Consider the following 27,288-nt stretch of genomic DNA (forward strand, 5'->3'; position numbering starts at 1 on the left):
ATTGCCTCAGGTGGTGGCCATGAGGACCACGCGGCATGACATCAGAGGGGGACTTGTAAAAAAATATCAAGTTGTGCAACTACCTGCTAGATAAAATGTTATTTTTCTATAACTCTTGTCGTTCCAACATAAATACAAATGCTTCAAAAACCTGGTATCATCGACAAAACTTTTATTATACAGAGTTTTAGGGGCGTTATCTATATCAGGTCAACAAAACTGTCGGCTCTATTTGCTACCGCGAGGAACCGCTAGAAGCCGAACGGGGACGGCAGGACCCGGATGAGCACATTGGCACTTTCCTCCTTTCACTATGTTCATGGCGCGGTGCAAGCACGTGGTCGCAAGCGGGCGAGTTCTCGCTGCTCACTGATGGCGCTAGAGAGAGAGCTTCACCACAGCCGCACGGTTCCCCCCTTCACGTCACAGCACGCGTGACTCGGAAGATAGTAAAGGAGTTGAGATGTGCCAAAAACCTCAATCTTTGTCATTTTTTTTAATGAAAACTAGGACATGCAGGCAAAAGCGGTTTTTTGTTCTTTTCTTCAGAAAAGTAGAGACACCAACTCACACAATTATTTAAGCAAAGCACTGGGAGTGTTGCACAGCTCTTCTAAGTGGGACTCGGCAGGCAAACACACACTTCACCTTGGCTGTTACCTGGCTGGTTGTTGTCCCTGGGCACCTCGTAGCATGGCAAAATCCTTAGGAGGGGCTCGGCAGTCAGGCACACGCGTGAGACCTGCCTATGTTTGGCTAGTTATAGTCCCGGGGCACCTTGTGGCAAGACCAAATGCTTAAGTGGAGCTTCACCTTGGCTTCACCTTGATTGTTATATGGCTGGTTGTAGCCCCTGGGCACCTCGTAGCATGACCAAATCCTTACCAAGGGGGGAGGGGCTGGGACTGGCTCAGCAGTCAGGAATACTCTTGAAATCAACATGTTTGACTAAAAATAGTCTCTGGGCCCCTCGTAGCATGACCAAATGCTAGAGTGGAACTCGGCAGACAGGCACACGCTTCACCTTGGCTGTTACCTGGCTGGTTGTAGTCCCTGTGCACCTAGTAGCATGGTGATATGCTTAAAAGGGGGTCTCGGCAGTCAGGCACACGCTTGATTTGGGACCTGCACAAAGCTGGATATAGCCTCTGGGCACCTCATAGCGTGGTGTAATACTTAAAGGGTTTTTGAAATGTTTTCTTAACATTTTTGTGAAATCTTGAAGTGGTACTTAGTGAGTCCTCAATATTTGTTGTCTCCTCTGAAATGGTTTTCTAGTGAAGGAAACAAAAAAAGAAGTGTAGTGTGGCTTTTGCAGGAACCCTATCCATAAGTTTTTCACTGGGGAAGCTCTTTTTTTAAGCCTTGATTCCTATGCGTTGTGACCCACCGGTTTGTCACCTGTCATTTTCTTCGGGTGCACCGTGACCCACTGCTGGTTCACCCACTAAAACTGCTGTCTCTAGCCACCGAGCAATGGTGCAAGTGACCTCGCAGTTGGTGCTTTGTGCAGGCTCTTTGAACCCTACCAAGCTATCCTAGAGCCTGATCGTGCAACCCTCTAGTGGCCCACTTCGCACCGGAATCGAACAGGACAAATAAAGACAATGGCTTTGATGTTTTCCTTTTGAAAGGTCAAAGCTTTTCTTACGCTTTACGAGTAAAAAATAGAGATGTCTGTTCTGTGAACGCATGAACACTGCTAACTAATGCTCAACAGCGAGATGCTTTATATGACACATTTTATTGAAAGCACCCCCGAAACACTTTGAGAAACTAAAAGGATTTAAAATTGCCAAAATATCAAGGTTTTCTTTAACAAGTCTTCACCTAACATTCAAGGGCGTTTCTTTGTGCCCAGTGTTGACACATCGGACGATCACTTCACTAGAAAGTTCGCAGAATGTAACGACCTTCTTTGTCATCGCTCTGGCCTCCTTTGGGTTGGTGCCCTTGCATTGACTAATGCATAGCAACCCATGCACCGTCTTTGAATGTTCCATACCATACAGAAACGTTCATTTGAATGTTCCATACATAGTTGCAGGGTGTGCTGAATAGGAAATGTGCCACCTCCCCTCGGAATTAAATGATTTGTACCTGTTTGGGCCAGCATTTTACTAATTGCACTTTCCAAGTTATGAGGACGGCACCGTCTAGGTGGTCTCATAAAACAATAAGGTGAGGCGCATGGGCACTCGGGATGCAGGCAGCACTGGATGTCATTTGTTTTGTTTTGGTGCGTAGTGGGTCACTGGGGGTCACGAGAGCTATACCCAGCGCAGGGGTTGGTTATGGCTAATAGAATCGGAATCCAAAGGTCATTTTCCCTCATGCTCATTTGTGTCGGAGATGTTGCTCCCATACTACACAATTGGAGTGAATATTTGAGTCTGCACTGCGGTCATAGGTGACGTGACTCACCGGTGGCCCACAACTCGGTGAACCTGAAGACTTTCAGAATACGCTGTTGTTAGCAGCCGATACAAATCTTTGTGGTCGAAAGTAAAAAACAGTGAAACAACGCATGCTTAGAATAATGGTGCCTAAGCACTGGTTTTGAGGTAGAGGAATTGTGTTCAATTCCTGCAAACTGTGGTTTTTACTTTCCTTGTTGAGTAAAACTTACAGGTGGTCCCCTTGGTAAGGTGCTGTGGCATAGGGCATTAGACAGGTTGTAAATGCCATTCTGTACAGTCTAAGCTCATTACAACAGACCTGGTTACGACAGACAATCGGATATAACATACCGATTTGTGAAGTTCGGTTGGTTTTCTTCTACTAACCACTGACTCAACTTAATATCTGCATATAACATACTCCTTTTACAGTGGACCGTAATCTTGGTCAAAATCAAGGTCTGTTATAAGGAGCTTAGACTGTATTTGGCTGTCTGGCAGGCAGGTCGGATATCAGGAGGTTTGGTGGGTGGATCTTTTGTGTGGAATGTTGTGGTCGTAGAAATGAGGTTGGTGGGCAACGGTAATGGTGTCATTGGGGGTAGTGAGATGCTTACGCTGGCTGGTGTGGACGGATGGTGGCCGGAGCCTCTCCACTGAGACGGTTTCATTGCTTTAGTCAACGTCCATACGAAAATACTTGTTGCACGAGTCACTGACACGAAAAGGCCGATTGGACAGTGAGGGGGTTATCAAACCATCCCGGACATAAGGTGGCTGAATCTGCTGCCGATGCATGCCTAGGGTTGGTCTTCCAGATGATGGAATTGCGTTCCGGTAGGGCTGACACTGTTGGGAGGCAAAGCTGGCCTCCACGCCTGATGGCTGCTGTGTGCGTTGTATGGAAGTCAAGGTATGACAGGGGGGGGTGTTCCAGTGGATGCGGTTGTCGTGTATTTGGAGAAAAGCCCCAAGGCTACGATGGAAATGGTACCCTTGGGGCTTATCGTACGAACTTCTGTAGCTTCGAGAAGTGAGCAGCACCAATTGGAAATAAATATTTTAGCGTCCCTTTGAAGGGGCCCTGCAAGGATTTTTTTTACTGGTTTTTAATTTGCACCGAACCTGAGTGCACTGAACGTAGTAACTTAATGAAACTTTTCTTTTCTCGAATTTCACTTTATTTTAAAAGTTATAGGCAAACTAAAATTACAAAAACAAGCAAAAAATAACCTCCTTCGTGACGTCCTTGGTTGCTTGAGTGACCGTGAACTAGAGGAGGGGCAGTGAGCTCAGTGAGCAGTCACGGCTACCGCACTCCCTGTGGACGGCTCGAGAGGGCGCCACTGAAGCATGTTCTGGCTAGACTGTATGAAGTGGGCAGCCAGGGCGGTTCGCATTGCATTTGCGGCGTGATTAAACACTAATTCGGCATGACACTTCATTGGCCACAAACAACAGCAAACACAGGGTAAAGATCAGTTCAGAACGGCAGCCACTTTGTGCTGCCATATTGCCAAAAGGCTAAACCGCAAGCCAAAGCTGCTCGCCGAAGGCCTTGGGAACGCTCGGAACCGGTCGGATCCTGCAGTCCATACGACTGCAGCGCCGCCGCATACATCCGAGACCTTTCTACGCGCGCCGCTCGTTCGTGCCTGATCCCACTACACCTTTCTAGTATGCGCCGCCTTTTCCACCGCTTTGTGGCAGGTATGTCGACGTGTCATTTCTTGTTCCATATTTTCTAAACTGCATTTGTTTCTTTTCTGACCTAAAATAGTGAACAAAAACTCTTATAAATAATTGAAATGGTCCGCACCACTTATATTTTGTATTTTGACTAAAAAGAAGCTTTTAGCGGCTCTGACCAGTATTAAGCCGAGGACCAAAGACGTCTCATTTTGCGTGCTTTCGGTACCGCGAGTCGCCTCCGTAGGTGGAGGAGGTTTCCGCGTCGTCCGGTTAAGATATGATGGACTGATATTTAGTTACTCTCTCCGTGCCCCTGGCTTGCCCGAACCCCAAGAGACGTGGAAACCTCAAAAAAGGTAGATGCTTAAATATGATTGCAGGGCCCCTTTAGGGAGATTAAATTTCTTGCACGACTCGAGGCCTCTCTTTGACTGATTGTGGTTTTTGGGGTTTTGTGCAGTGTCGTGGCTTGAAACGGGTCAGGACACAAAAATTTAAGAAATAAGTTTCGCTTAATATCAAGAGCTTAAAGCTCTAGTAATTACGAGAATTCATTTTTTAATGTCAATCATTTGCACCTGGCGACCGGGCAATCCTGACAGAATTGGGACGTAGCCTATGAAGTGTAGTCGCATTATAGTGTCCATGAATAATGCGATTGCAGTCGTATAGTTAAACACCTGTTATTGACTTATCCATGCTTACTTATTCCTGTAGAGGCCCACGATGCGAAGGAGTAGGAGCAGACACATGGGGTTCTGCGAGGGGAATAAGTTGCTGGCTTTATGTCACCTTGTACACCAACTCATGTTTACAAACAAATCGGAGCGCCCCTAGCGGACGCCACCGACGCTGCGCATGCGCGATGGGGCTGTGGGCAAGCTCGCCGTCGCCCATAAACAAACCATTGGAATGGGATGTTGTCGGTGCCGGTGTGAGTCCCTGCGCTCTTTTTCGCGTTGGAATTGTTGATTCTACGTCTTCCTGGCAATGTCTGACTACTTGAGCGGCCTCAGTGTAATTAATGAGGTCTAATTAACGATTAACGCGGCGATTCATTCCGCGTGGACTCCGCAGAATGGATGCTAAAACCTAATTCACATGGTTAGGTTCTGCTCGCTATTTTCACTATTTTCAGTCATGACGTCGCTTGGGCCGCAAAAGTCGAAACCGTAGCTGAGATGTTGACGTCGATACTGAAAATCGCAAGCAGAATCTGACCGAGTGAATCAGGCATAACAAGTCGGTGATGGCCACTGGTGACGATTGTCAACGTCTCTTTATATCTTTGTTTACATTGAGCCTACTTACTTGAAGCAACCTTCAAACTTAAATGTCTTTTGAGGTCTGCACATCTTATCGCAATTACCAGGTCAACGTTTGGTCTACGGGTTGCTGTCGTCTGAACGAGCAGACGACAAGCAGAAACGTATGAGAGAGCAGACGACAGCTCGAACGATGAGGCGGTTGTTTGAACGTGATGACGCACCGAACGTAGTCCGCAGGTGTTTCGTGCAACTTGACGGTTTTCCTGCGTTCATGTTGGAACAAAACAAATAAATCTGACGACCACAAATACCTGTGAATTCAATCCAAAGTGCTTCCCGCCCAAGCAATCGTGGTCCAACCGTGTCTGTTTTTCCCTTTTCACGGCCCCTGTTCACGTTCTCCGACGAACCAAGCAGGCAGAATACGCATGAAAACTGACCTTCAAACCTTTCCTGACTCTTTTGGTAAAGCCCCATTCGCAGCACTTTGATGAGAAGGCAGGTTTGTGTCCGGTTTCTTCCAAAGTAACTCAGGAATGCACGTGCCCCATGGCGGCTTCCGCCCACAGCCCCAGACCGGAAGTGCGCCCGACGCGCCACTACCGCTCTGTGACGTAACAGAGATGAGTTCGTGTATAGCAGGCGTCTCGTTCCAGTAGGGAGATAGGTTTCAGGATGAAGAAAAGATGCAATGGTGTTTCACGTTGCAAAGCAGCTGAATATCTCGCCATCACCACAGAGATTTTCTAGAGAAGGGACTTTGTGTTTTCTGCTTTTTGTAAACTCATTGTTTTACCAGAGACATGTTTAGCTTTAACGTGCTCGCATTTTTCGAGAAGACACAGAAGCTAGCACGCTATTGTTGCCCTGTCGCTCAATTTACTCGGATATTAATCAAACTAAAGATGTCCCAAGAAAACAAATCTCTTCATACGACAGTTTTTGATTTCCTAAGAGTTTTTATAGCTGCATTAAAAGAAAAAGTACCTGGGTTTTAATAATAGTTTCTGGTGGCTAGAATCCTGAGGTCAGAGCTTTATCTTTAGTAGATGCTCCTGTTGAGCAAGAGTTTGTGCAGTCAAGGTATGTCCTTGAGCAAGGAGTTTGGGCTTGTAGCCTATTAGGGGGATTATTTTATGGGTGATTAACATGAGAAAGAGCTGAGAATCCAAACACAATGCAAAACAAATTGGAATATTGCAAAATATGTCAACACATGACAAGAAGAGAGCTACGCATTGAGCGGAAATGGATGGAACACACAAAACCATTATGGCGCTATGTCGTATGCAGTCCTCAGCCGCAGAATGTTCCGGGCTGCGTATCGGCGAGTCGCGGGCTGTCCGCGGGCCGAGTTTGAGTCCCCTATCACATAACAACAAAAATGTGGTGGTGGTTTTCTCTGGTAGTACAACTTTAGTCATGTTAACGGCAGTGCCACCTACACCACCACAATAGATATTTTGCTAAATTACCCAAGCACCAAAGAGAAGGCTGGGAACTTAGGTACATGAGCTGCATACGCTCACCTTCCCTGTTTAAAAGATTATGAGTAAATATTGAAAAGAATGTGTTGAGGAGTGCACCTGCAAAATTCCATTTGTTTCACTGCTACAGATGCAAACACATATGGCACATGTAACCTTGTGGTCGGTTTGCCTTGCTGCATATCCGACCCGGTGGTATAACACGGAGCCAGCGGTTTCAAGAACAAGAAACTACATTTAATTGGACATGGACGAGACAATCAATACATTTAACATTGTTCCCAGCAGCGCTTGAGCCCAGGCAGCGGCTGCCTGTGTGCCGACTTTGATCCGCAGTATCAAGGTGACACGTGCAATGTGCGCGTGGCCGGCTTGACTCCGCCGCTACGCGGGAAAATTCGCCACCTGTGTTCTGTAGTTGGGCAACTGGGCTGGGGAGCCGCCAGGGTGCCCACAACCTACATTCCCTGCATTCTTTCTGATGTTTGGGTAATTCAACAAAGGTCTATTCCCTTGCCTCTTAGCTTGTTACTTGCTCCTTGTCTGCCTAGAATAAACATTCCGACAATGTGAATGATGCGGTAGGCACCATCAATTCGAAACGCGAGAGGCAGCGAGGAAGCTCAAGGCCGAAACAGCTCAAGCACTGGGAGAGTGCTTGAGCCTGCGAGTATATGCGAGAGAATGGGCAGAGATGTGCCGCTAGGGACACACCATACTGTGGCGTGTCCCTAATGATGAGCGCATGAAGGGCAATCGGAAAAGCAGAATGTTCCACTTCGGTAGCGGTCAGGAAACGAGTCTGGCTTACATCTACATGGGTTGAATTGCAGTTCGATGCTGCGTTCCTTTACTTCTGGGAAAGCCGTTTTATGTTGGTATTTGTCGAGTAGGTTTTAAGCGTGTCGTATCGTCGTTCGTCGTGCCAGTATTTATTGTGTTGTTACTCATACTGTCGGTATGCATCGTTTCAGTGTTCGTTATGTCAGCATTGTTATGTCAGCGTTATGTAGTCGGTCGGCGATTTGGTATTCTACAGTTCGGAAGTCTGACCAGTCTTCGTCCTGCCTGTCTTTGTGTTGGTAGTTACTCTGTCGGTCTTCATCAAGATTCAAATGGAAACATTGATGCTATTGGAGGAAAGGAAAAACATACAGCAGGGAGTGACAGTATCGTCACCCAGTTCCATGCACACGTCAGACAGTGTTAATTTAGTTGCAATACCCTCGGAGCCGTGAGGCGTCAAAAAGGGGAGTGGGTGTTAAATCACAATATTGAAAATGGCTTCATCTGATGGGGTCTACAATTGTAGTGATGTTTTTTGGAAGGTCATTCCAGTCCACAATTGCGTCGGGGAGAAGAGCGTTTTGATGTGCTGTGGAAAAAAAATTACGGCCAGGCTATTTTGTTAGAGTGATCTAGTCTTGCCGAAGAATAGGTTGGTGGAGAGAGAAGACACTGATTTAGCAGCGGTGAATAGAAGACTTTGTGCAGAGGGCAAAGATAGAACATTTTTCGCTGGGTTGAAAGTAATGGGAGAGAAAGATATATTTCGTTAGAGAAACACTGGCGAAACATGAATAATCAGATTGAACGAAACGGACAGCACAGCTTTGAACAGACTGAATGCTGACTTTTAATGTGGAAAGGTGGGGGTGCCAGATTGAAGTTGCATATATTAATTTGGATTGAACCTAATAAATGTAAAGGAGCTGTTTTAGGTTAGGAGGGGTGGATTTGAAGTTATGACGGAGGTAACCCAAGCTTGGGTTGGCAGATCACATTACTGAATTAATATGACTATCCCAAGAAAGGTTTGTAGTTAGAACACCGAGCTGTTTATATGTGCTTGTTCTAGAAGAACACTGTTAAGAGTAAGGGTAGCGGAGCCTTGAAAGGAGGAAGGAAAGCATGTATTGACATTTGTGAACAGTGAGGGACGTTTGCCAAATGTTGCACCATCTATTAATGGAATGAAGGCTATGTTGTAGCGCTATGGAATCATGGATGTTGTTTTACAATAAAGGACACAGTCGTCTGCAAACAAGCACACTGATGAAGATACCTGAAGTGGAAGATTGTTGAAGTAGATGAGAAAGAATCCACTGAGTGCCCATTCAATCCACTGAGTGCCCACTCCACTTGGCAAGGAGCAGTGCAACTCTCTGACCTACTTTTCTCAGTCTGCGGCAAATGAAGTAAGATTTCTCAGTTCAAATTTTCCCTCTCCATTAATCCCATTTACATCAGTAAAACGGCGTGTGCAGCCTTCCCTGTCCATGGTGTGGTTCTGTCTCAACATGTCTGTACTACACGGAACGCAAAAAGGGCTTGCTCTCTCTCAACAGATCCCCTTCTCTTTTCACCACTGAGGCTATCAACCCTCTCTCCTCCTGTTGGAATAGTTAGGTTGGCTTAGAAGGGTGGGAGGAATACGTTTGTCTTTTTAGACTTGGGCTAGGTGGCGCAAGCTACCGCTCATTACAAAGGGTATAGCCATTAGCATCCATCCATTCACATGAACAATGCCAGTTCAATGCAAAAGGGAAAAAACGTGTTGGTTGAAAGAAGCTTGTTGCTCATGAAATATGACTCCAAAGAAGAGGAAAATAGACCAAGAGGGCCGGAAGTTCCATCACGAATGGACATACAGGTACTTCTTTATTGAGAATGCATCCAAATGCATCTGCCTTGTGTGTCGTGAGTCCCTTGCTGTGCCAAAAGAGTGCAACGTCCGTTGCCACTACGAGACCAAACATGCCCAGGACTTCAGTGCCCTTTCGGATTCTGAGAGGCTAACGAAATCCGAGAACCTAAAAGCAGAAATTACTTGCTGAGCAGCTACTGTTCACAAAAGCAAGAAACATGTCTGAAGCAGCTACAAGGGCTTCTTTTTGGATATCAACAGATAGCTTATTCAGGTTGTCCATTTACTGATGGGGACCTCATAAAAGAGTGCCTTCTGGTTGCTTCTGAAGAAATGTGCCCGGACAAGAAGTTGATCTTCCAAAATCTGAGCTTATCAAGAATGACTGTAAAGCGACGTGAGCACGATATAGCAGACGACCTATCAAAACAGCTGGAGAAGAGTTGCGGTCACTTTGTGTGCTACTGTGGCTTTGGATGAGAGCACAGATATCAAGGATACTGCTCAACTGTTTGTTTTCATTCATGGTGTCAATGAAAACTTTGAGGTAATACAGGAACTGGCAGAGCTCTGCTCAATGCACGGACAAACTACTGGAGAAAAGATAAGCAAGGAGGTCAAAGACATCGTTAAGAAGCTCAAGCTACCGTGAGAAAAACTCACAGTTGTCTGCACTGATGGAGCCCCAGCTATGATTGGGAAAAGAAATGGAGCCGTTGCTTTACTACAAATGTAAAGTGGCGTAGAACTGAAGCAGTATCACTGCATACTGCACCAGGAAGCACTTCGTGCCAAAGTGATGGAGTTTGAACATGCCATTAGAGACGTGACGTCAGTCGTCAACTTTATACATGCTCGGGGATTGAAGCACCGAAAGTTGCAAGAGTACCTGAAAGAAATGAAGAACAAGCATAAGAACATCCCGTACCACACCAAAGTTCACTGGCTGAGCCGTGGGAATATTTTGAGTCATTTCGCCGCTCTCAAAGACATCATCGTTTTCTTGGGCGAAGAAGGGGAACAAATACCAGAGCTGGAAGATGAGCAGTGGTTACGGGATTTGGCATTCCTTACAGATATTTCAAGCCACCTAAATGCACTCAACACAGCTCTCCAAGGAAAGGACAACCTCATTTTGGACATGGTGAGCACAGTCTTTGCATTCCAAGGAAAGTTGTGCCTGTTTACATCTCAGCTTCAAACTGCAAGTTTAGCACACTTTACAACTTGTCAGAAACTTCTTCCCAACGGTAAAAACCAGAAGTCGGTGACTGCGACTTAAGCGCCATATGATGAGAACCTTCTCTCAGAGCTCCAGCTACGATTCAAGGCGCTTGAGGTCGAGAAAGCGAACTACGACCCGTTCTGCAATCTTTTTTCTGTGTCCCCAGAGGAGTTTGATCTGAAGATGCAACTAGAGCTTATCGACCTCCAGTGTTCACCAGCGCTGAAGACTATGCATTGCAAATCTCAGCTGCTCGAGTTCTACAAAAACCTGGACAAGAACAAATATGAAAACCTGGCGGACCACGCCTTGAAACTAACATCACTTTTTGGGAGCACATATGTTTGTGAGCAGACCTTCTCACTGATGACTCTGAACAAGAACTCCCTTCGATCTGCATGACGGACATGACATTGCGAAATGTGCTAAAGGCAGCAACGAGTACTATGACAACTGATATCGGAAGCCTGACCGCAGCCAAAATGTGCAACACGTCGCACTACGTGCGGCCCGCACAGTTTTCAATAAGCATAATTTTGGCCCACCTAATATTTTAGTTGTGCACCCCTGGTCTATGGCATCCGTGGAGACGCAGACTGCCCCGGAAGACCTGTCTTCTCCACAAGGGTCCCCTTCCGAACGTCCGAAAACGGTGGGCACCTCACTGCCTTCATGCTCCAATGAGGTGGTTGTGCCCTCTAAGGAGGGTATTGCACCCTCCAAGGTGCCAGACATGCCGTCACCGGTGCCAGCTGGCCCTTTTGTGCGGGGTTGGGGGCTGCCCCCCTGTGCCTCTGGTAGCTCTTTAAATCCTGGATGGTCAGGTACACCTCTGCCACCCAAAAGACCCAAGGTCTCATTGGATGAGAGCCTCCCACTTTCTGATGAGGCCCTTCCTCTCTCTGTATGAGGGTCGGTCTCCTCGGTCTCCTGCGAGGCTGCAGGAGGGCATAAGGACATTGCAAAGAAAAAAACTTTCTTATGGATTGTGGCACCAAAAGACAAACAACATTTTCAATTTTTTCGTATAACGGATATATCGAACGGCTTCCTTTATTGAAAGTAAATGTCTTCCATTAGTAGAACTGCAGAGATATTTCATCTAATTGCGACGGTGTGAGCTATCTTTTAGAGGATCACCGTCCCATTGCGTGTTGCTTACAGGAGACGCACCTAAAGACCACCCACACTATTGTTTTGAAACTCGTCCAGGTGTTTCGCAGGGATTGTATACGTGCGGCTCACGTAGCTGGAGCTGTTGTGGTGGTTGTGGAACATTCAATTCCATGTAACGAGGTGGCCCTGCAAATTTCACTCGAGGCAGTGGCTACATGCATGTCGTTAGATTGAATAATTGCAGTCTGTTCTTCGTATATACCTCCCACTTATCACTTGCATATAGAGGAGCTAGAAGACCTCGTTAATCAACTTTCTTCCCCTTCTTTGCTTGAGGAGTTTTTGACGCACACAATGCCTTGTGGGCTAGTGACAGACAGGATTCTAGAGGGGCTGAATTAAAATTAACTGTTGGGCTAGTAGGCTATATATACATTGTTAAAAATCAAAAGCGCAAACACCAAGGAAAAGAAGAGGGGACAGGACAGAGTGCTTTGTCCTGTCCCCTCTTTTCCTTGGTGTTTGTGCTTTTGATTTTTAACAATTCTAGAAGGGCCCTTGTCGAATGCTTTTTGCTTTCTACAGGATTGTGCCTGCTAAACACAAACAAATCCACATATTTTAGCTCAGCAACTCACACTTTTACTTCCTTTGACTTAACTATTTGTCACCCATCATCATTCCCATTGCTTTCGTGAAAGGTCATCCCGAATCCTCACGGAAGTGACCACTTTCCCATCATTTTAGAATTTAAGCACTTTCCAATGACATCTCAAGGCACTCACCTCGTTGAAAGTTTGAAAACGCCAACTGGGCAACTTTCAAAGAATCATATCTTTTGGCATGCACATCACTTGACAATCTCAATATCGAAAGAGCCACTGATCTTATCACTCAGCGCATTTTACAGGCTGCCATTCTCTCCACCCCCATGACGTCATCCAGGAGACCTAAGCCCTGATGGAACAAAAATTGCCGTCTGGAAAAAAAAAAAAAAAAATCGAGCATGGGGTATTTTTAGGTGCAACCTTACATCACACAATCTTATTGAATTTAAAAGAAAGAGGGCTTAGGCGAGGATTATTCGAAGGCAAGCGAAGAGAAAAAGTTTTAGAAAGTACACTCCCTCGATTATTTGCACTGTATCTGTGAAGGAAGTCTGGGATCATGTGCATAAAATTGATGGCTCTTACCGGGCATTCGCTATCCCACTCTTGAGTCGAAATAGAGTGTGTCCTGCCAGCCTTGAGGAACAAGCCAACATCCTCGGTGAGCACTTCGAGTGTCTCCAGTTCCAACGCTACACTCAAACGTTTCAGCGACACAAGATAAAAGCAGAAAAAAAAAAAAAAGCTGTTATCTCATCAGGTGGCTCATACGAACCTGATGATGCTCTATTTACATTACACAAACTTCAAATGGCACTTCTTTGTTCCAAACAAACTTCCCCTGGGCCAGATGGTATTCATTATAAAATGCTCAAACATCTTCGTCCATCCACTGTGGAGCTAATTTTGTACCTTTTTAATAGAGTTTGGCTTGAGGGTCACTTTCCATCCTCCTGGAAGATTGGTGTTGTTGTGTCAGTGCTGAAGCTTGGCAAAGATCCCTGTTATGCATCTAGCTTCAGACCTATAGCTCTAATTGGCTGTTTTTCCAAGGAGGGTGATTAACGAGAGATTTGTGTTTTTTTTTCTAGAACGAAACAACTTCCTTGATAGGTTCCAATGTGGCTTTCGTTCAGCACTGTCCACTGTCAATCATCTCGTCTGCTTTGAGACTTCCGTACGTGAGGCGTTTGTCAACAGGCAACAGTGTCTTTCCATCTTCTTTGATTTGGAGAAGGCATACGGCACGGTCTGGCGCTACGGCATAGTGCAAGATTTATTCGATCTTGGTCTCCGTGGCCGATTGTTGAGTGCTATACAGAGTTATCTGGAGCACCACACTTTCCGCTTGAGGCTGGGGAAAACTCTCTCTGAGGAGTTTTTACAGGAAAATGGAGTCCCTCAGGGGGTGTACTCAGTGCCATTCTTTTTATCATTAAACTGAATTCGATTGGCCGTGCAATTCCCCCTTCTGCACAATATTCTTTATATGTTGATGATCTACAGATCTCAGTTTCATCCTGTAATTCCTCAATTTGTGAACGTAGGGTCCAACTAGCAGTAAATAACTTGGTTAAATGGGCTGATACAAATGTTTTTAAATTTTCTCTTGAAAAAAGAAAAAACAGCTTGTGTCTGTTTTTCTCGTTGATGTGGAATTCTCTAGGAACCATCCCTGAGCGTAAAAGGCACTCCTATTGTCATAAAAAGATTAACATAAGTTTTTGGGCCTTGTGTTTAATTCCAAGTTGACTTTCATTCCTCACATTAAAAGCTTAAAACTTGAGTGTCTTAAATCTGAACATCCTTAAGGTCTTGTCACATGTATCCTGGGGCTCTGATCGTCTGTGGTTCTTGAGCATCTATCGCTCTGTCATTCGTTCTCAGCTTGATTATGGTAGTACAGTAAAACCTTGTTGTACCAAAGTTGAAGGAACGGTCGTAATTATTTCGTTATAACCATTAGTTAGTTATAGCCAATGTCCATTTCTTCCCACTATTAACAAGCAAGGAGAATTATGATTGCTTTGTTATTTCCGTTAGTTTGTTATATCCCATTTTGTTATAACCAGGTTTTACTTTATTGTTTATAACTCTGCCCGGACATGAGTCATGAAAATGTTAGATCCCATTCATCATCAGGGACTGCAATTAGCTACTGGTGTGTTTTGCATCTCCCCGGTGCTTAGCCTTCATGCAGAAGGGGATGAACCGTCTCTGGGACTATAGGAGATTTTCCCTGGGTTTTTGGTACTCTGACAGGATCCGCTCCGTCTCGGAGCACCCCGTTCGAGATAGTATTGAGAATATCAAGTTCCAGGCGCACATTTCAAAACAAACCTTCCATAGTTCCCCCCTTTTTTTTAAGGAATGGTGCAGCACAATGTGTGGATGGATGCAAAGCCTCTACTAGTACAGTACCCAACACACATTCCGTAAAATACCGGGCAAGCGCCCACTCAAAATTGAGAGATAATCGAGAGAAAATGGGGAATGGGCGCTTGTCCGTCCGGTCATTAATTTCACATATAAATTTACTCAGCATATTTTCTCAGATCTTAGAAACTTGGATATAAGAGCTTAACCCTTTCACTGCCAATTTTTTTTTTTTTTTTTCAAAAAATGATGCGAATTTTCTAGATTTTTTTCTTCCTGTATTGTTTAGAAACATTATTTTAAAAGAAGAAACTATGAGCAATTTTTAATATTGGACCTTAGTTAATAAATGCCATTATTTTTTGTATTTATATGTAATGACTACTTCCAATGCAATTTTTCTATTCTTCTCAAACAGATAACAGTCTGCGTTATTTTTGGAACATTTATTATGGAGATAAAACATTCATACTTTGCAAAAAAAAAAAAAGCTGGCAAAATGTTATTTTTTTCTTGACATCCTGTGCCCAACTGAGGAGCGACTTAGAGAATCTAGAGGTTGGTCCTCATATGGTAGATTTCGAAGCATGGAATTACGCAGACCGCCACGTTGCAGTTTTTGCACCAATATCTTGTTTCCTTCCGGATCTTGGTACCTCCGGTGGACGAGGCCTTGCAGCAGACGACACAGCGCCGAGTCGGGAGCTGCTTGTTCTCTGTTGGAGGAATAAAGCTTACGAAATGGCGAGCTGTAAGCCGCGTGGCTTCATTGTCGGACTTTCTTCCAACTTTCTTCCGCTGGCTTTCATCGTGATTTGCTGCAATCACCTTCTCTACGAGGTCCAGTCGGTAGTCCAGTTGACTGAGTGCGCCTCCTTGTTTCTTGTAAGAACAAAAGAGTCGTAGACACACTTGTCGAAAAGGTGCCTGAAGATCTTCTTGTAATAGACCTTCTGCCCATCTCTCACAGCCGGGTTGTACGAGGTTCTGGTCACTCTTGTCGACTCCTCCCATGGTGTTGTTGTAGTCGTAAACTGCAGCAGGCTTCACGACTTTCTCGTTCCGGGCGTTGACGCCTTCGACGACTGTGGCATCGTAAACTGTGCTCAGCAAGGTAACGAGCTTTTTGTCGCGCCACTGCAGGGCCATGCACTTTCCTCGCTGAAATGCCCCGACTTCTCCTTTCTTGAGTTTGAGGTCATTGAAGGGGGGCATGTCCTTTCTTGTTGGCCGAACCGTGCCATATACATCGGTCTTTTGCTGCAGGAGCTTGTCTACAAGCTCTGGAGAGGTGTAGTAATTATCGACAGTGACGCAGTACCCTTTGCAAAGAAAAGGTTCCATCAGGCTCAGGACGACCTTTGTGCCCATGGCACTGTCCGCGTCTAGCGTAACAGTCCCCTTGCCGGTGTAAACGATGAGGTTAGAGATGTACCCGCTCTCAGACTCGCAAAGGAGAAAGAACTTCACACCAAAGCATGAGCACTTCAGGGGCAGGTACTGCTTCCAGGACAGTTCTCTTTTGTACAGCATCAAGCTTTCATCCACTGCTACAGTGCTCTCGGTAACATAGAGGGTGAGAAATCGTTCCTTGAGGAGACACAGCAGTGGCCACAGCTTGCAAAGCTTCGGTTGGGGCTGCTGTGATTCATCGATCTCATCTTCGTTTTCGGAAAAATCAAGAAACTTCATTATCAGGTGAAATCTGTTCTTGCTCATGAGTTCACCTAAGATGGGGGTTTGGAGAATCCTCCTGGTCGACCAGTACATGGCGAGTTCAGGCTTGTCTATAATGCCTTGCAGCAGTATCAATGCGAGGAACACCTTGAGCTCCTCCGCAGTCAACAGCTTCCACACTGCAGCGCGAGAGCCTTCAGTTGTCCGATGTTTTGCGAGAAACTGTGAGGCATACCTCTTCGTTTCTTGCACGATCAGGACAATGACCTCGTCGTCAAAAAATAGCTTGAAAAACTCAAGAGGGTTGTGCTCATCTTGAACTGTAGCCGTCATACCGGGAGACGCCAGAAAGGGAAATCGAGGGGGTGGAGGCGGCTACTTCTCATATCAAGCTTCATCCGCTTCCGAGATGCCTGTAAATCTTCGTCATCACTTGTGTCGCACTCATCCGAGCTCAGTTCAAGATCTGATGAATAATTGCTGGCACTGTCCAGAAGCAGTTCCTCATATTCTTCATCTGAACTGCTTTGAATCTGGGCAAAAACGCGTTTTCACCGTGGCACATGCGTGTCTCCGCTGCCGCAAGCGCTTGAGGTAGCCGCCATTTTTAAAGGCGGCCAGACGATTGCTCCAGCTTCTCCAAAATTGGCGGAGCACGAAAAAAGTTTGGGTCGCCTAGCACCATCTGGAGATGGCTGGTAACAATGAGGCGCTCTGGACGTGCCCAGCTCGTCTCTGGCATGTAGGAGACATCTCCGCATCGCAGCACGAGTGAGACCCCTCACTGGGAGTATTAGCACGGCAAGCATGGACGAGTGGGACTCGTCCATGGCAGTTAAAGGGTTAGGCGCTTAATGTGGAATGGGCGGATGTGCGGTATTCTACGGTTTTTCCATGGAACCACGGTCACATACCTTGTGTCTTTACATTCACCAAATACAATAGCGGGGAGGATGCTCATGAATGTGGACACTGTAACAACTTACCTCTAAGTATTATGCACATACTCATTGATTGCCCTATGTATGATCAGCACCGCTACAAACACTCCTCACTGCTTTATAAAGAACACGTTCCACTACACCTTGCCTTACTACTAGGTAATGAACTGCTCATCCCACACAGCTGTGTTTTTCGCTTCCTCACAGATGGTGGCCTTCTACACTGACTGTGATTTTACTGTCTATCCTAAACACATGGTCATATTTTTTACACTTACACACATTCATGTTCATAGTTTTCTCACATATTTCGCTACTATAGCTCTTTTCTCTCCATAAACCCATATTGCAATAGTCTAAGCTTGGCACAACATATCCTTAGATGCTGATGTGCCATAAACACCTAATCAATCAATCAATCAATCAATCAATTCGTCGAATTAGTTTGTGTGGTACTCTGTCGGCAACAGCTCCAAAAATTGGAGAAGAGGCAGTCATTGCGACTGCTCTCATTCCCAGATCCTGCCAAATCAAACAGTCTTTTGGTTAACAGAAACATTTTTTTTTGCTGCTTTTTTACTTCAGTTTGTGGATATGTCTAGTTTTGTCTCTCGTTTTTGATTGATACAAGATATTCCTTGGACATTGGTCAGAGAAGATGTGTCATTTAGTCCCACCTCGGTGATAAATTACTGTATCTAATTATGGGAAACTGTTATGTGCAATATATTTGAACAGTTCAATTGACTTGTCCTATGCAGCAGAGTTGCAGTTGCCAAAAGTCCTATGAGGGGTACATTTCATGTAAACTGCTGTGAGCACGCACGTGCACGAATGCTTTGTGTGAGGCATGTGCATAGTCAAATATTGTCAGTATGGAGTCTCACGCTTGCTATCCTAATTCTTAGTTCCCTCATGCGAGTATTCAGGCATCTGACACCTTAAGTTGTTTGGCTTTCACTTCTATTCAAGGCAGCTTATGACAAATGCTGAATTGTTCTTGAAGGCGGTTCGCTTTCTGGATCTGCCATTAAGGAGCTTTGATTAGAGTGTAATTGCATGAATGGCTTCACTATTTTTTAAAGCCAATTGATATTATTTTGGATATGTTAGTATTTTACAATACAGAGAAGTGATGCAGTCTCTATTTTTTTTTTTTGTTTAACACATACACCATTTTTGTAACCCATTTATGTAACCAAATGTTGGATGGGATACACCAATGCTATCGCAGGATCCTAATTTAATGTGCATATTATTTATCCAAATGGGAAGTCTGAAATGTTTCACGACTTTTCGATGTACGAAGGCATTTTTAGAACTGGTTGTCAGAGCCCATGACAAGACCAGAGCACTGGAGAGGAGCTGAATTGCAACCAGAGTTTCAGAGTAAATTAAATATGCAGTGGTCCAAACCTGGTAGCATTTGACTTCATCAGCTTGGGTGCTACCTAGAGGGGCTCATTTGAATTGACTCATCTCAGCTCCAACCCGAATGTTTATTATAGCAGCTACGCTCCGTCATCTGGATGCAGGGTTAGCATCACAACAATAAGTTCATGAACCCCTTTCACAATCTCTGGAGGCAATACACTGATGTATAATTATATTTTGGGAGTTTCCATTGTCCTTGCTGTGGCGAGCTGGCCCTCGACCTTGGGTGAATGCCCTCCAGTTCACCCGGAATGAGTCGTACGAATGAACATTGGCACATAACACGCTCAAAGTTTCATGGAGGGTGCATTTTAGTGGTGAATTTTACCTGAAGAAGTTTCGAGGCATAACTTGATTTTTGTGGAACTGATGCAGATGACTGAGATTTGGCGAGAGCTGTGTATGGAGCTATTAACCAGAAACCTCAAACCTCAAATTCGAAAGGCTAAATCACACACTTGCGACTGCTTACGACCCGAGAGGTTAAAAACCAGTTTCTAAGCCTCTTGTGTCTGTGGACGACTGGTGGAGTGATCCTAAGCAGTGACAAGAGGCTGCAAAAGCAGTTTTGGCCCTCTCCAGCAGTCGCAAGTACGCAGTTGCAAGTGTGGGAACCAGCCTTAAGATGTACTGCAAATTTAGAAAAATAATTTAGTTTAGAGCTACTCACTGATAGATGGTTCACATCAATGTTCCTAACCATTTGTTTGCTACAGCATTTTTAATTGGGGCAAAATTGCGATTCTTTCCAAATATAGTTTGTAATAGTCCCCACTCAATAAACAAATATTACTAGTTTCAGTGATCATCAATTGTTAAACATTTTACAAATAAATAATGCGAAGGTCAGGTACACACTGACGGAACAGGTGCTCTGTCGTTTTAATACAGTTATTGCTTGTTCCGTCAGTGTGTACTTGACCTTCGTGCTATTTATTTGTAAAATGCATATCCAACTAGCCCACCTTAATATTTAAGTATTGTTAAAGAACAGCGAGAGTATAGAAACAAATTTGAATTTCGATGCCGTCTACCACATGGTAGCACAATTTTTTCCCCTGTTACCTCAAGTTTTCTTGGGGGAAGTGTTGTGCATTGCAGGGAGGCAGAGCTACCAGATACACTTGTTTCAAGCAGATCCAAAGACCCCACCTGATGAGTTTGGTCAAATTCAAATCCCTCTATATATTCTTGTGGTTTGCATTCCAAGTGCAAGGTTACTTACTGCCCCGTCATGTTACTTGTCTGTGGGCTCTCACTTTGTGGGCTGCAAATGTCCGCGGGCCTAACGGTTGGGGCTTGGCCAGCTGTGGCCCCCGTTCGTAGCACTGCGCAGGGTCGCAGGATACTCAATGGGGATGCCCCGGGTTTCGTAGTGCAGCCATCTGCTGGAGTACCTTCGGCGGTTGGGCACATGCTCGTTGGGTGGCTGTGCTAGGCGAGCACTGTCCTCAGTCTGTTCTTCTGGAGCACCCCTCACTGTCCTGTGTTGTGTCCTCAACTCTGTGTCATGCCCGCCTTTTTTGTTTTGTCCACAGGGTACGTTAGGTATGATCACGACAGCAAGTACAAGAATTCCTCTGGTAACTGTCACCTCTTTTTCCCTTTTCTTTGCTACCAATCTTGTCTGCATTGTACCTGGTTGCATAAGTCAGTCCCAGAAAGGCTGTCCTGTGTGCTGCCAGATACCGTGTAAAGTGTGTTTGTCGAGTGTCTCGTTGTCAAGTTCCCTGCTCCAGTGTGTGCGGGGGCGTGCACCACTGCTGGGGGTTGCATTGTAGCCAGGGATGGGTGACGGCGTAGGAGAGACAGAAATGGCTGGCCTGTAACGAGAGACAGCTGCATTTCATTGTCTGCCATTTTTTTGCACCACCTTTTTGTTTACCTTTTTGCCTGTGCGGTGCAACAAATGGTGGGGTCACTCTTTGGCACAGTGTCAGGATGCAAAGAAAAAGGGAAGCAGGAAAGAATGGGCTATTTGGTTCGTGACTCTTACCACAGTGTTGGCAGTGCTTTCAGTGTTTGCTGCACCTGCATCCACTTTACACATCGCGATACGGTTAGCAAGATTGCTGAGTCTTTTTTTTTTTTCTTTCATTACACTTTGCATTTTGGTGAAACATGCTCACCTGGAACACTTAGTTATGTGGTAATATGTGTTTACCAAAACCACATAAAAAAAAGTTTGTTTGCTATGATTGCCGAGTTTTTTTGTTTTTTTCCTCACAACTGAAACTCTCGCATTAAACTTTACAGTTTGGTGAAACATGTTCACCTGGAACACTACTAAGTTATGGGGTAAAATGTGCTTACCAAAACAACATAAAGAGAAAAAGAAAAAAAAATGTTTATGTTTCAGCGTAAGGTCGAGTCTGCTTTCAGGTGCTTCGACACTGGTTTCCGCTGTAGGTGAGAAATTTAGCCAGTGCGGTACCACTGCTTGCCTGGGGTCTTTAAGGTGCACGAGGCAGTAGCGATATACAACTGCACGCTAGTACGATGCTCATCCAGATCGGGCAGGGTTTCAATCCTGGGTTCTGCAGCGCGGGCTTTGGCTCCACGCGTTCCGATGTGTTAATACACTCGGCCACCGGTCCCTCTCACGTGAGGGTCAAATAGGAAGAGGTGCCAGTACAGTCTTTGTACAAACTGTGTTGTGCAATTACGTAGGGAGCTGAACCTCACAGCATCCAACACCTTTTCTCAGCATTACAAGCTAGGTAAATGCCACTTGACCAGGGAGGACTGGATGAAGGAATGATGCACGTGGACATATCTTTGCAGGTGACCACTTGTAAAGCTTTTATAGAATCCTGCTTTATGGGCAGACAGTTCGTCGAGCAAATCCACCAAATTGTACTGCTTTGTGCATGAGTGGGGAGGTTAGAAAAAGTGAGGGGTCTCCGCTCATGAGAGAGGAGGCGTGAAAAGATGAGAGGGAGTGAGCATGTGTGCGACAAAGCAAACACCACCTCGGCCATGAGTTGTCTATTTCATTGTAGAACGTCTGATAGTTGCTAGTCAACGAAAACAATGTACCCTTCAAACTATTTAATCTCCTTTCACGAAGGCTCTGTCCTAATTCGTAAGGAACCGGTGGATTTCTGAAAGTCGTATAAAAGGCAAGGTAGCCATTGCTGTGACCAGCAGGCGACACCCGAGCTCAGTGCCCTGACATCTGGTGCCCCTGCACTCTGTACAAGGAGTAGACTAATGGAAATAAGCCCTGGAGAAGGGGAACAAGAGGGACAAAGGACAAACACAAATCTCCAAACACAGCTAGGTGACTGGTGTGCGACCAAAAAAATCCTCCTGGTCCGGCTTGCTCGCTCTGATTGGAGGGCACAGTGGGTAGACACAAAGGCCTTTGTGTCTATCCACTGTGTCCTTCAATCGGAGCTCGGCACTCTGACATCACTGTACCTCTGCACAGTGAGCAGATGAACTTGCTTCCAGGGACGGATTTAGAGGAGGGGTCCGGATGTCCTGACCCCCCTCTTGATTTCTACATGTGTAAAATTTAGGGCGTGAAACAAGGGAGAGGGGGGAGGGGGTTTCTAAGCACTTGGTACGCTGACCAATACCTGACCCCCCCCCCCCCCCCCCCCTCAGGAAATTCCTGCATCCGCCCCTGCTTGCTTCTGTATGGGTAGCTTCTAGGACTCATCTGGAAACCTCTCTGTAAATGACTGTTTAAATTAATTAAGCCCCTGGCTATACCAAAGAGGCAGCGAGTCAAGGTGTGAGATGGCCAGCTTACTATCAGGTTCCCTTCTTGACGGCAGTGGTGTCTGGTGTAGGCTCTGCTTGATTTGGGCTTCTTCCCAGCAAAAGGGTCTTCCAATCTTCTGAATTGCTGTATTGGCACGGCCTCTTTTTGCCAAACCAACGCTTTTCCCATAGGCTCGTCCTTGGCCTGTAAAAGACTTGGGCAATTGGAGCCTTTGTAAGCAGGTGAATACAGTGGGGTTATCTTAGTGAGGTGCGGAAGCGAAATTTTAACTCCAATTTCTTTGTGTAGACGTGGTCTCTTTTATGACAGCAGCTCACAAACACCAGTCTACACTGGTCCGTAAATGCAAGAAAAGCAATTTTAAAACGATTCCCCAATACCACCTGGTATTGGGGAGGCCGAGCTTCGTTGGGATGTCCGACGTCGGGTACCCATTACTATCAGCACCAGGACGCGGCAGTGACTGATGGAGGCGCCCGGGAACGAGCGGCGCTTGGCACACCTCTCAGTTCTAGTACACCGTACCTTGGGTATTCCCACGTGGCGTTGTTGTAATGTGCTTACGATAAAGCTGGCACCGCTAAGTGACGACGATCATGATTCTGGCACCCTGGCCTGTTTACGGCCAGGGTGCCATAATTGTGATGCTGCAAGTGTGGCATTGCAAGCAAATATCCTGAGGCTCATCGCGCCGCTTCAACGGCCGATTTTGAAGCGCTTGCCCCGCTTACCAGAATCCTTCGGTTGGAACGAAAAATATAGCCATTAGCTAAAAATAACAAGCGTGTGATTATCATTCACGGATATAATGGATCCTATTTCACCCGTTTCGAAGTGTTCTGAAGACATTTCAAGTTTCGATTCTTTACCCCCTTAAGGTATGGTTCACTCAATGACCTGTTGTGCTATCCATTGTGTGCAGTGGCTCTAGCGGCTTGGTAGGCGTGCCTCCTGGTGGCAGTGAACAGGTTCTTAGATTCTTTTGCGTTTTTTTTTGTACCATGTCGATTCACATAAATCAGCTGAATGCATAAAAATACTGACACCTCCATCTTCCCTTTACTCCTGGCATGCTATCTCCATCCACGCCCACTGTCTTCCATTTATTTCTAATGTTATAAAGCGAGCATTCCTTGGGCTTCCACCACTACAGTGACGGTGCATTAGGTGATGAAGTAACCAACATGCATGCAAAATCTCGGGAATAACCTTTCTGTTTAAAATTGCTTTGAAATGGTCCAGCTCTTAAATTGATGCATGGAATGATTACTAAAATGGGAAGGCATTTGGCGCGCATTTCATGATGAAGGTTTATCCGAGGTGTAGCTGTCTAGTTTGCAGCACTTGGTACGGCAATTGTCATCCCAAGATAGTCACAGCACGGTTAGAATTCGGACAAAAAGAGGATGGTAGCAATGGAGTGTGCTAGCTTTTCCGTGCACGTCATTAGAACAAACACTGAGAACCTATCAGCCGGGGCTAGAGAATTTGATTGGTGTCGGGTTTTGCGGCATAGAATTTGTGGACTCTGATTTTGGAGATTCACATCCAGCCTCACAAAATAGAAGATGGGCCACCTGCGCTAATAGACAAAGGTGGAATCAAGATTGTTACAAACCTAATTAAGGTGTTTTCAAAGTTTATTTATTGAACAGAATTTTGATTCAATCCTATTTACTGTTTAGCCATTTTTAAATGCAGTCCATATATACTATTTGATTTAAGAGAACAGAGCTACAAAATAATGAAACTATCATCATGCAGTGTTACCTAATTAGATTGCAAAAATGTGATGGTGAAATCACCCGGCCATTAATCAAAATGCGGCCCACAGCTGCCACTTACTTGACATTTTTATATGGAACTGGATGCCTTTATCACTGCACCAGACCTTGGGTCATAATTGTGATGTTCAGAGCATTGTAGGTAGTTTGACAACAAAACGGAGCAGCTCATTGATTTCAGGAAACTAAAGTGTGCTTTGGGCTATTTAGGGGAAAATTAAGGTCGTTCAGCTTAAATTTGACACTGCGCCAGCTAGTTGTTGGTGCAAATGGCATTTGGGGCATGATTGTCATGTTCAGAGCAGTTTAGTTTGACAACAAAACAGAGCAGTTCATTGATTTCGGAAAACTAAAGTGTGCTTTGGGCTATTTAGGGGAAAATTAAGGTCGATCAGCTTAAATTTGACACTGCACCAGCTAGTTGTTGGTGCAAATGGCATTTGGGGCATGATTGTCATGTTCAGAGCAGTTTAGTTTGACAACAAAACAGAGCAGTTCATTGATTTCAGAAAACTAAAGTGTGCTTTGGGCTATTTAGGGGAAAATTAAGGTCGTTCAGCTTAAATTTGACACTGCACCAGCTAGTTGTTGGTGCAAATGGCATTTGGGGCATGATTGTCATGTTCAGAGCAGTTTAGTTTGACAACAAAACAGAGCAGTTCATTGATTTCAGAAAACTAAAGTGTGCTTTGGGCTATTTAGGGGAAAATTAAGGTCGTTCAGCTTAAATTTGACACTGCACCAGCTAGTTGTTGGTGCAAATGGCATTTGGGGCATGATTGTCATGTTCAGAGCAGTTTAGTTTGACAACAAAACAGAGCAGTTCATTGATTTCAGAAAACTAAAGTGTGCTTTGGGCTATTTAGGGGAAAATTAAGGTCGATCAGCTTAAATTTGACACTGCACCAGCTAGTTGTTGGTGCAAATGGCATTTGGGGCATGATTGTCATGTTCAGAGCAGTTTAGTTTGACAACAAAACAGAGCAGTTCATTGATTTCAGAAAACTAAAGTGTGCTTTGGGCTATTTAGGGGAAAATTAAGGTCGATCAGCTTAAATTTGACACTGCACCAGCTAGTTGTTGGTGCAAATGGCATTTGGGGCATGATTGTCATGTTCAGAGCAGTTTAGTTTGACAACAAAACAGAGCAGTTCATTGATTTCAGAAAACTAAAGTGTGCTTTGGGCTATTTAGGGGAAAATTAAGGTCGATCAGCTTAAATTTGACACTGCACCAGCTAGTTGTTGGTGCAAATGGCATTTGGGGCATGATTGTCATGTTCAGAGCAGTTTAGTTTGACAACAAAACAGAGCAGTTCATTGATTTCAGAAAACTAAAGTGTGCTTTGGGCTATTTAGGGGAAAATTAAGGTCGATCAGCTTAAATTTGACACTGCACCAGCTAGTTGTTGGTGCAAATGGCATTTGGGGCATGATTGTCATGTTCAGAGCAGTTTAGTTTGACAACAAAACAGAGCAGTTCATTGATTTCAGAAAACTAAAGTGTGCTTTGGGCTATTTAGGGGAAAATTAAGGTCGTTCAGCTTAAATTTGACACTGCACCAGCTAGTTGTTGGTGCAGACCGCTTTTGGTCATATTATATTAACTTAAGGCCCGTTCACACTCTTGCAACCGAGTACGACCGAGAGAGACCAGACCGGTTTTTAAGCCTCTTGCGACCTCTTAGAACCGGATGCGCTACAGCGGAGCTGGTCCTAAGAAGTCGCAAGAGGCTTAACCGGTCTGGTCTCTCTCAGTCGTACTCGGTTGCAAGAGTGTGAACGGACCTTTAGCATCTAGGCTAGAGTTAGTTCACATGTGTTTATAGCTGAGTTGTAATAAATTAACTTCCATCTAAAATGGAGCATAACTTGCTTTCTCTAGGTGACTGGTTGTCACTTAAAAAATCCGCCTGGTCCGGGATTTGATCCTGGGATCTCTCAAAGACTGGTGGAGCGTTTACCATGTGAACTAACTAGAGATGCTGCAAACTTTTTGTAAACCTGAGGTTCGAAGATTGAACCAAGGGGCTCAAAAGATTTGCAAAGTGTCTAAACGTCTTACTACATAAAGAATGCGACGATTTTCAAACTTTCAAATTTTTGCCGCTGAGAAATTCAATTGTTTTTGAACTTGAGACTTTTCGCGCTATGGAATTGGACATTTTCGAACTTGTTACGCTAAGAAATTTGACGATTTTCCACCTTTCAAACCTGCAAGGTTCAAAAGTTCAGCGAAGTTCGAACTTCTGAATAAAAGTTGGACAAAGTTGGAACCTAGTTCACCCCTATAGGTTCGAAGCGACAAATATAAATAACACAAGCTGTCAATATGTGAAGTGGGGTTGAAATTGCACTCAGAGTCTTGCCGTTAGTTGATCAGGCTACAAACGTCACGCTTGTAAACCGCTGAATGATCGCTTTGGGGTGTCCTCGGCCTCGTACCTCACATCTTTTTCTTTCGGCTTCTGCACAGAGCCTCTCCCACACACAATCCCGTAGGTTGCCCCAGAGTCACTTGTAGACCAACAGATCCCTAAAGGCTTGAAATTGAACCGGGGTGCTTCGCTGGGAGCGTCCTTGCTAGCATTAGTCGTTTTTGAGCGCCCATAATTTCCATGCGTCAAGGAAGGCTCGCACAGAGAGCGACGCCGATGAGTTACAGCGAATGCTGAATCAGCGCTTACTTCATTATCATTAATAACCAGCTGCATTTTAGAGCAGCCAATATCTCCATTCGTCTAAAAAGAAAGGTTCCAGGCAGCGGCAATATGGTTAGCCTGATAACAACCGTTCGTGACTTGATCAGCTGTATTATAGCCGGGTGGTCCCCTAATTTAGTCTGATTGCATTCTCCTCAACCCTGACTTGTGTTGGGTGCTGTGCTTGTGTTCGGCGTTTT

General features: G+C 45.1%; 1 protein-coding gene across 6 annotated transcripts in view; it reads left to right on the plus strand.

The window, feature by feature from the left end:
* Window positions 1-27,288, plus strand: part of LOC8029686 (WW domain-containing adapter protein with coiled-coil) — a 122,956-nt gene that overhangs the window by 16,254 nt on the left and 79,414 nt on the right. For 3 of the 6 annotated variants that reach the window (XM_029995512.4, XM_029995522.4, XM_029995531.4), the window contains one exon: window positions 20,409-20,453. The exons of the other annotated variants lie outside the window; for them this stretch is intronic. In XM_029995512.4, coding sequence (XP_029851372.1) covers window positions 20,409-20,453 — 45 coding nt within the window. The remainder of the gene's footprint in view (window positions 1-20,408; window positions 20,454-27,288) is intronic. 6 annotated transcript variants of the gene reach the window in all.

Source organism: Ixodes scapularis, unplaced genomic scaffold (assembly GCF_016920785.2).
Source record: "Ixodes scapularis isolate PalLabHiFi unplaced genomic scaffold, ASM1692078v2 PGA_scaffold9__187_contigs__length_104089568, whole genome shotgun sequence".
NCBI lineage: Eukaryota > Metazoa > Arthropoda > Arachnida > Ixodida > Ixodidae > Ixodes > Ixodes scapularis.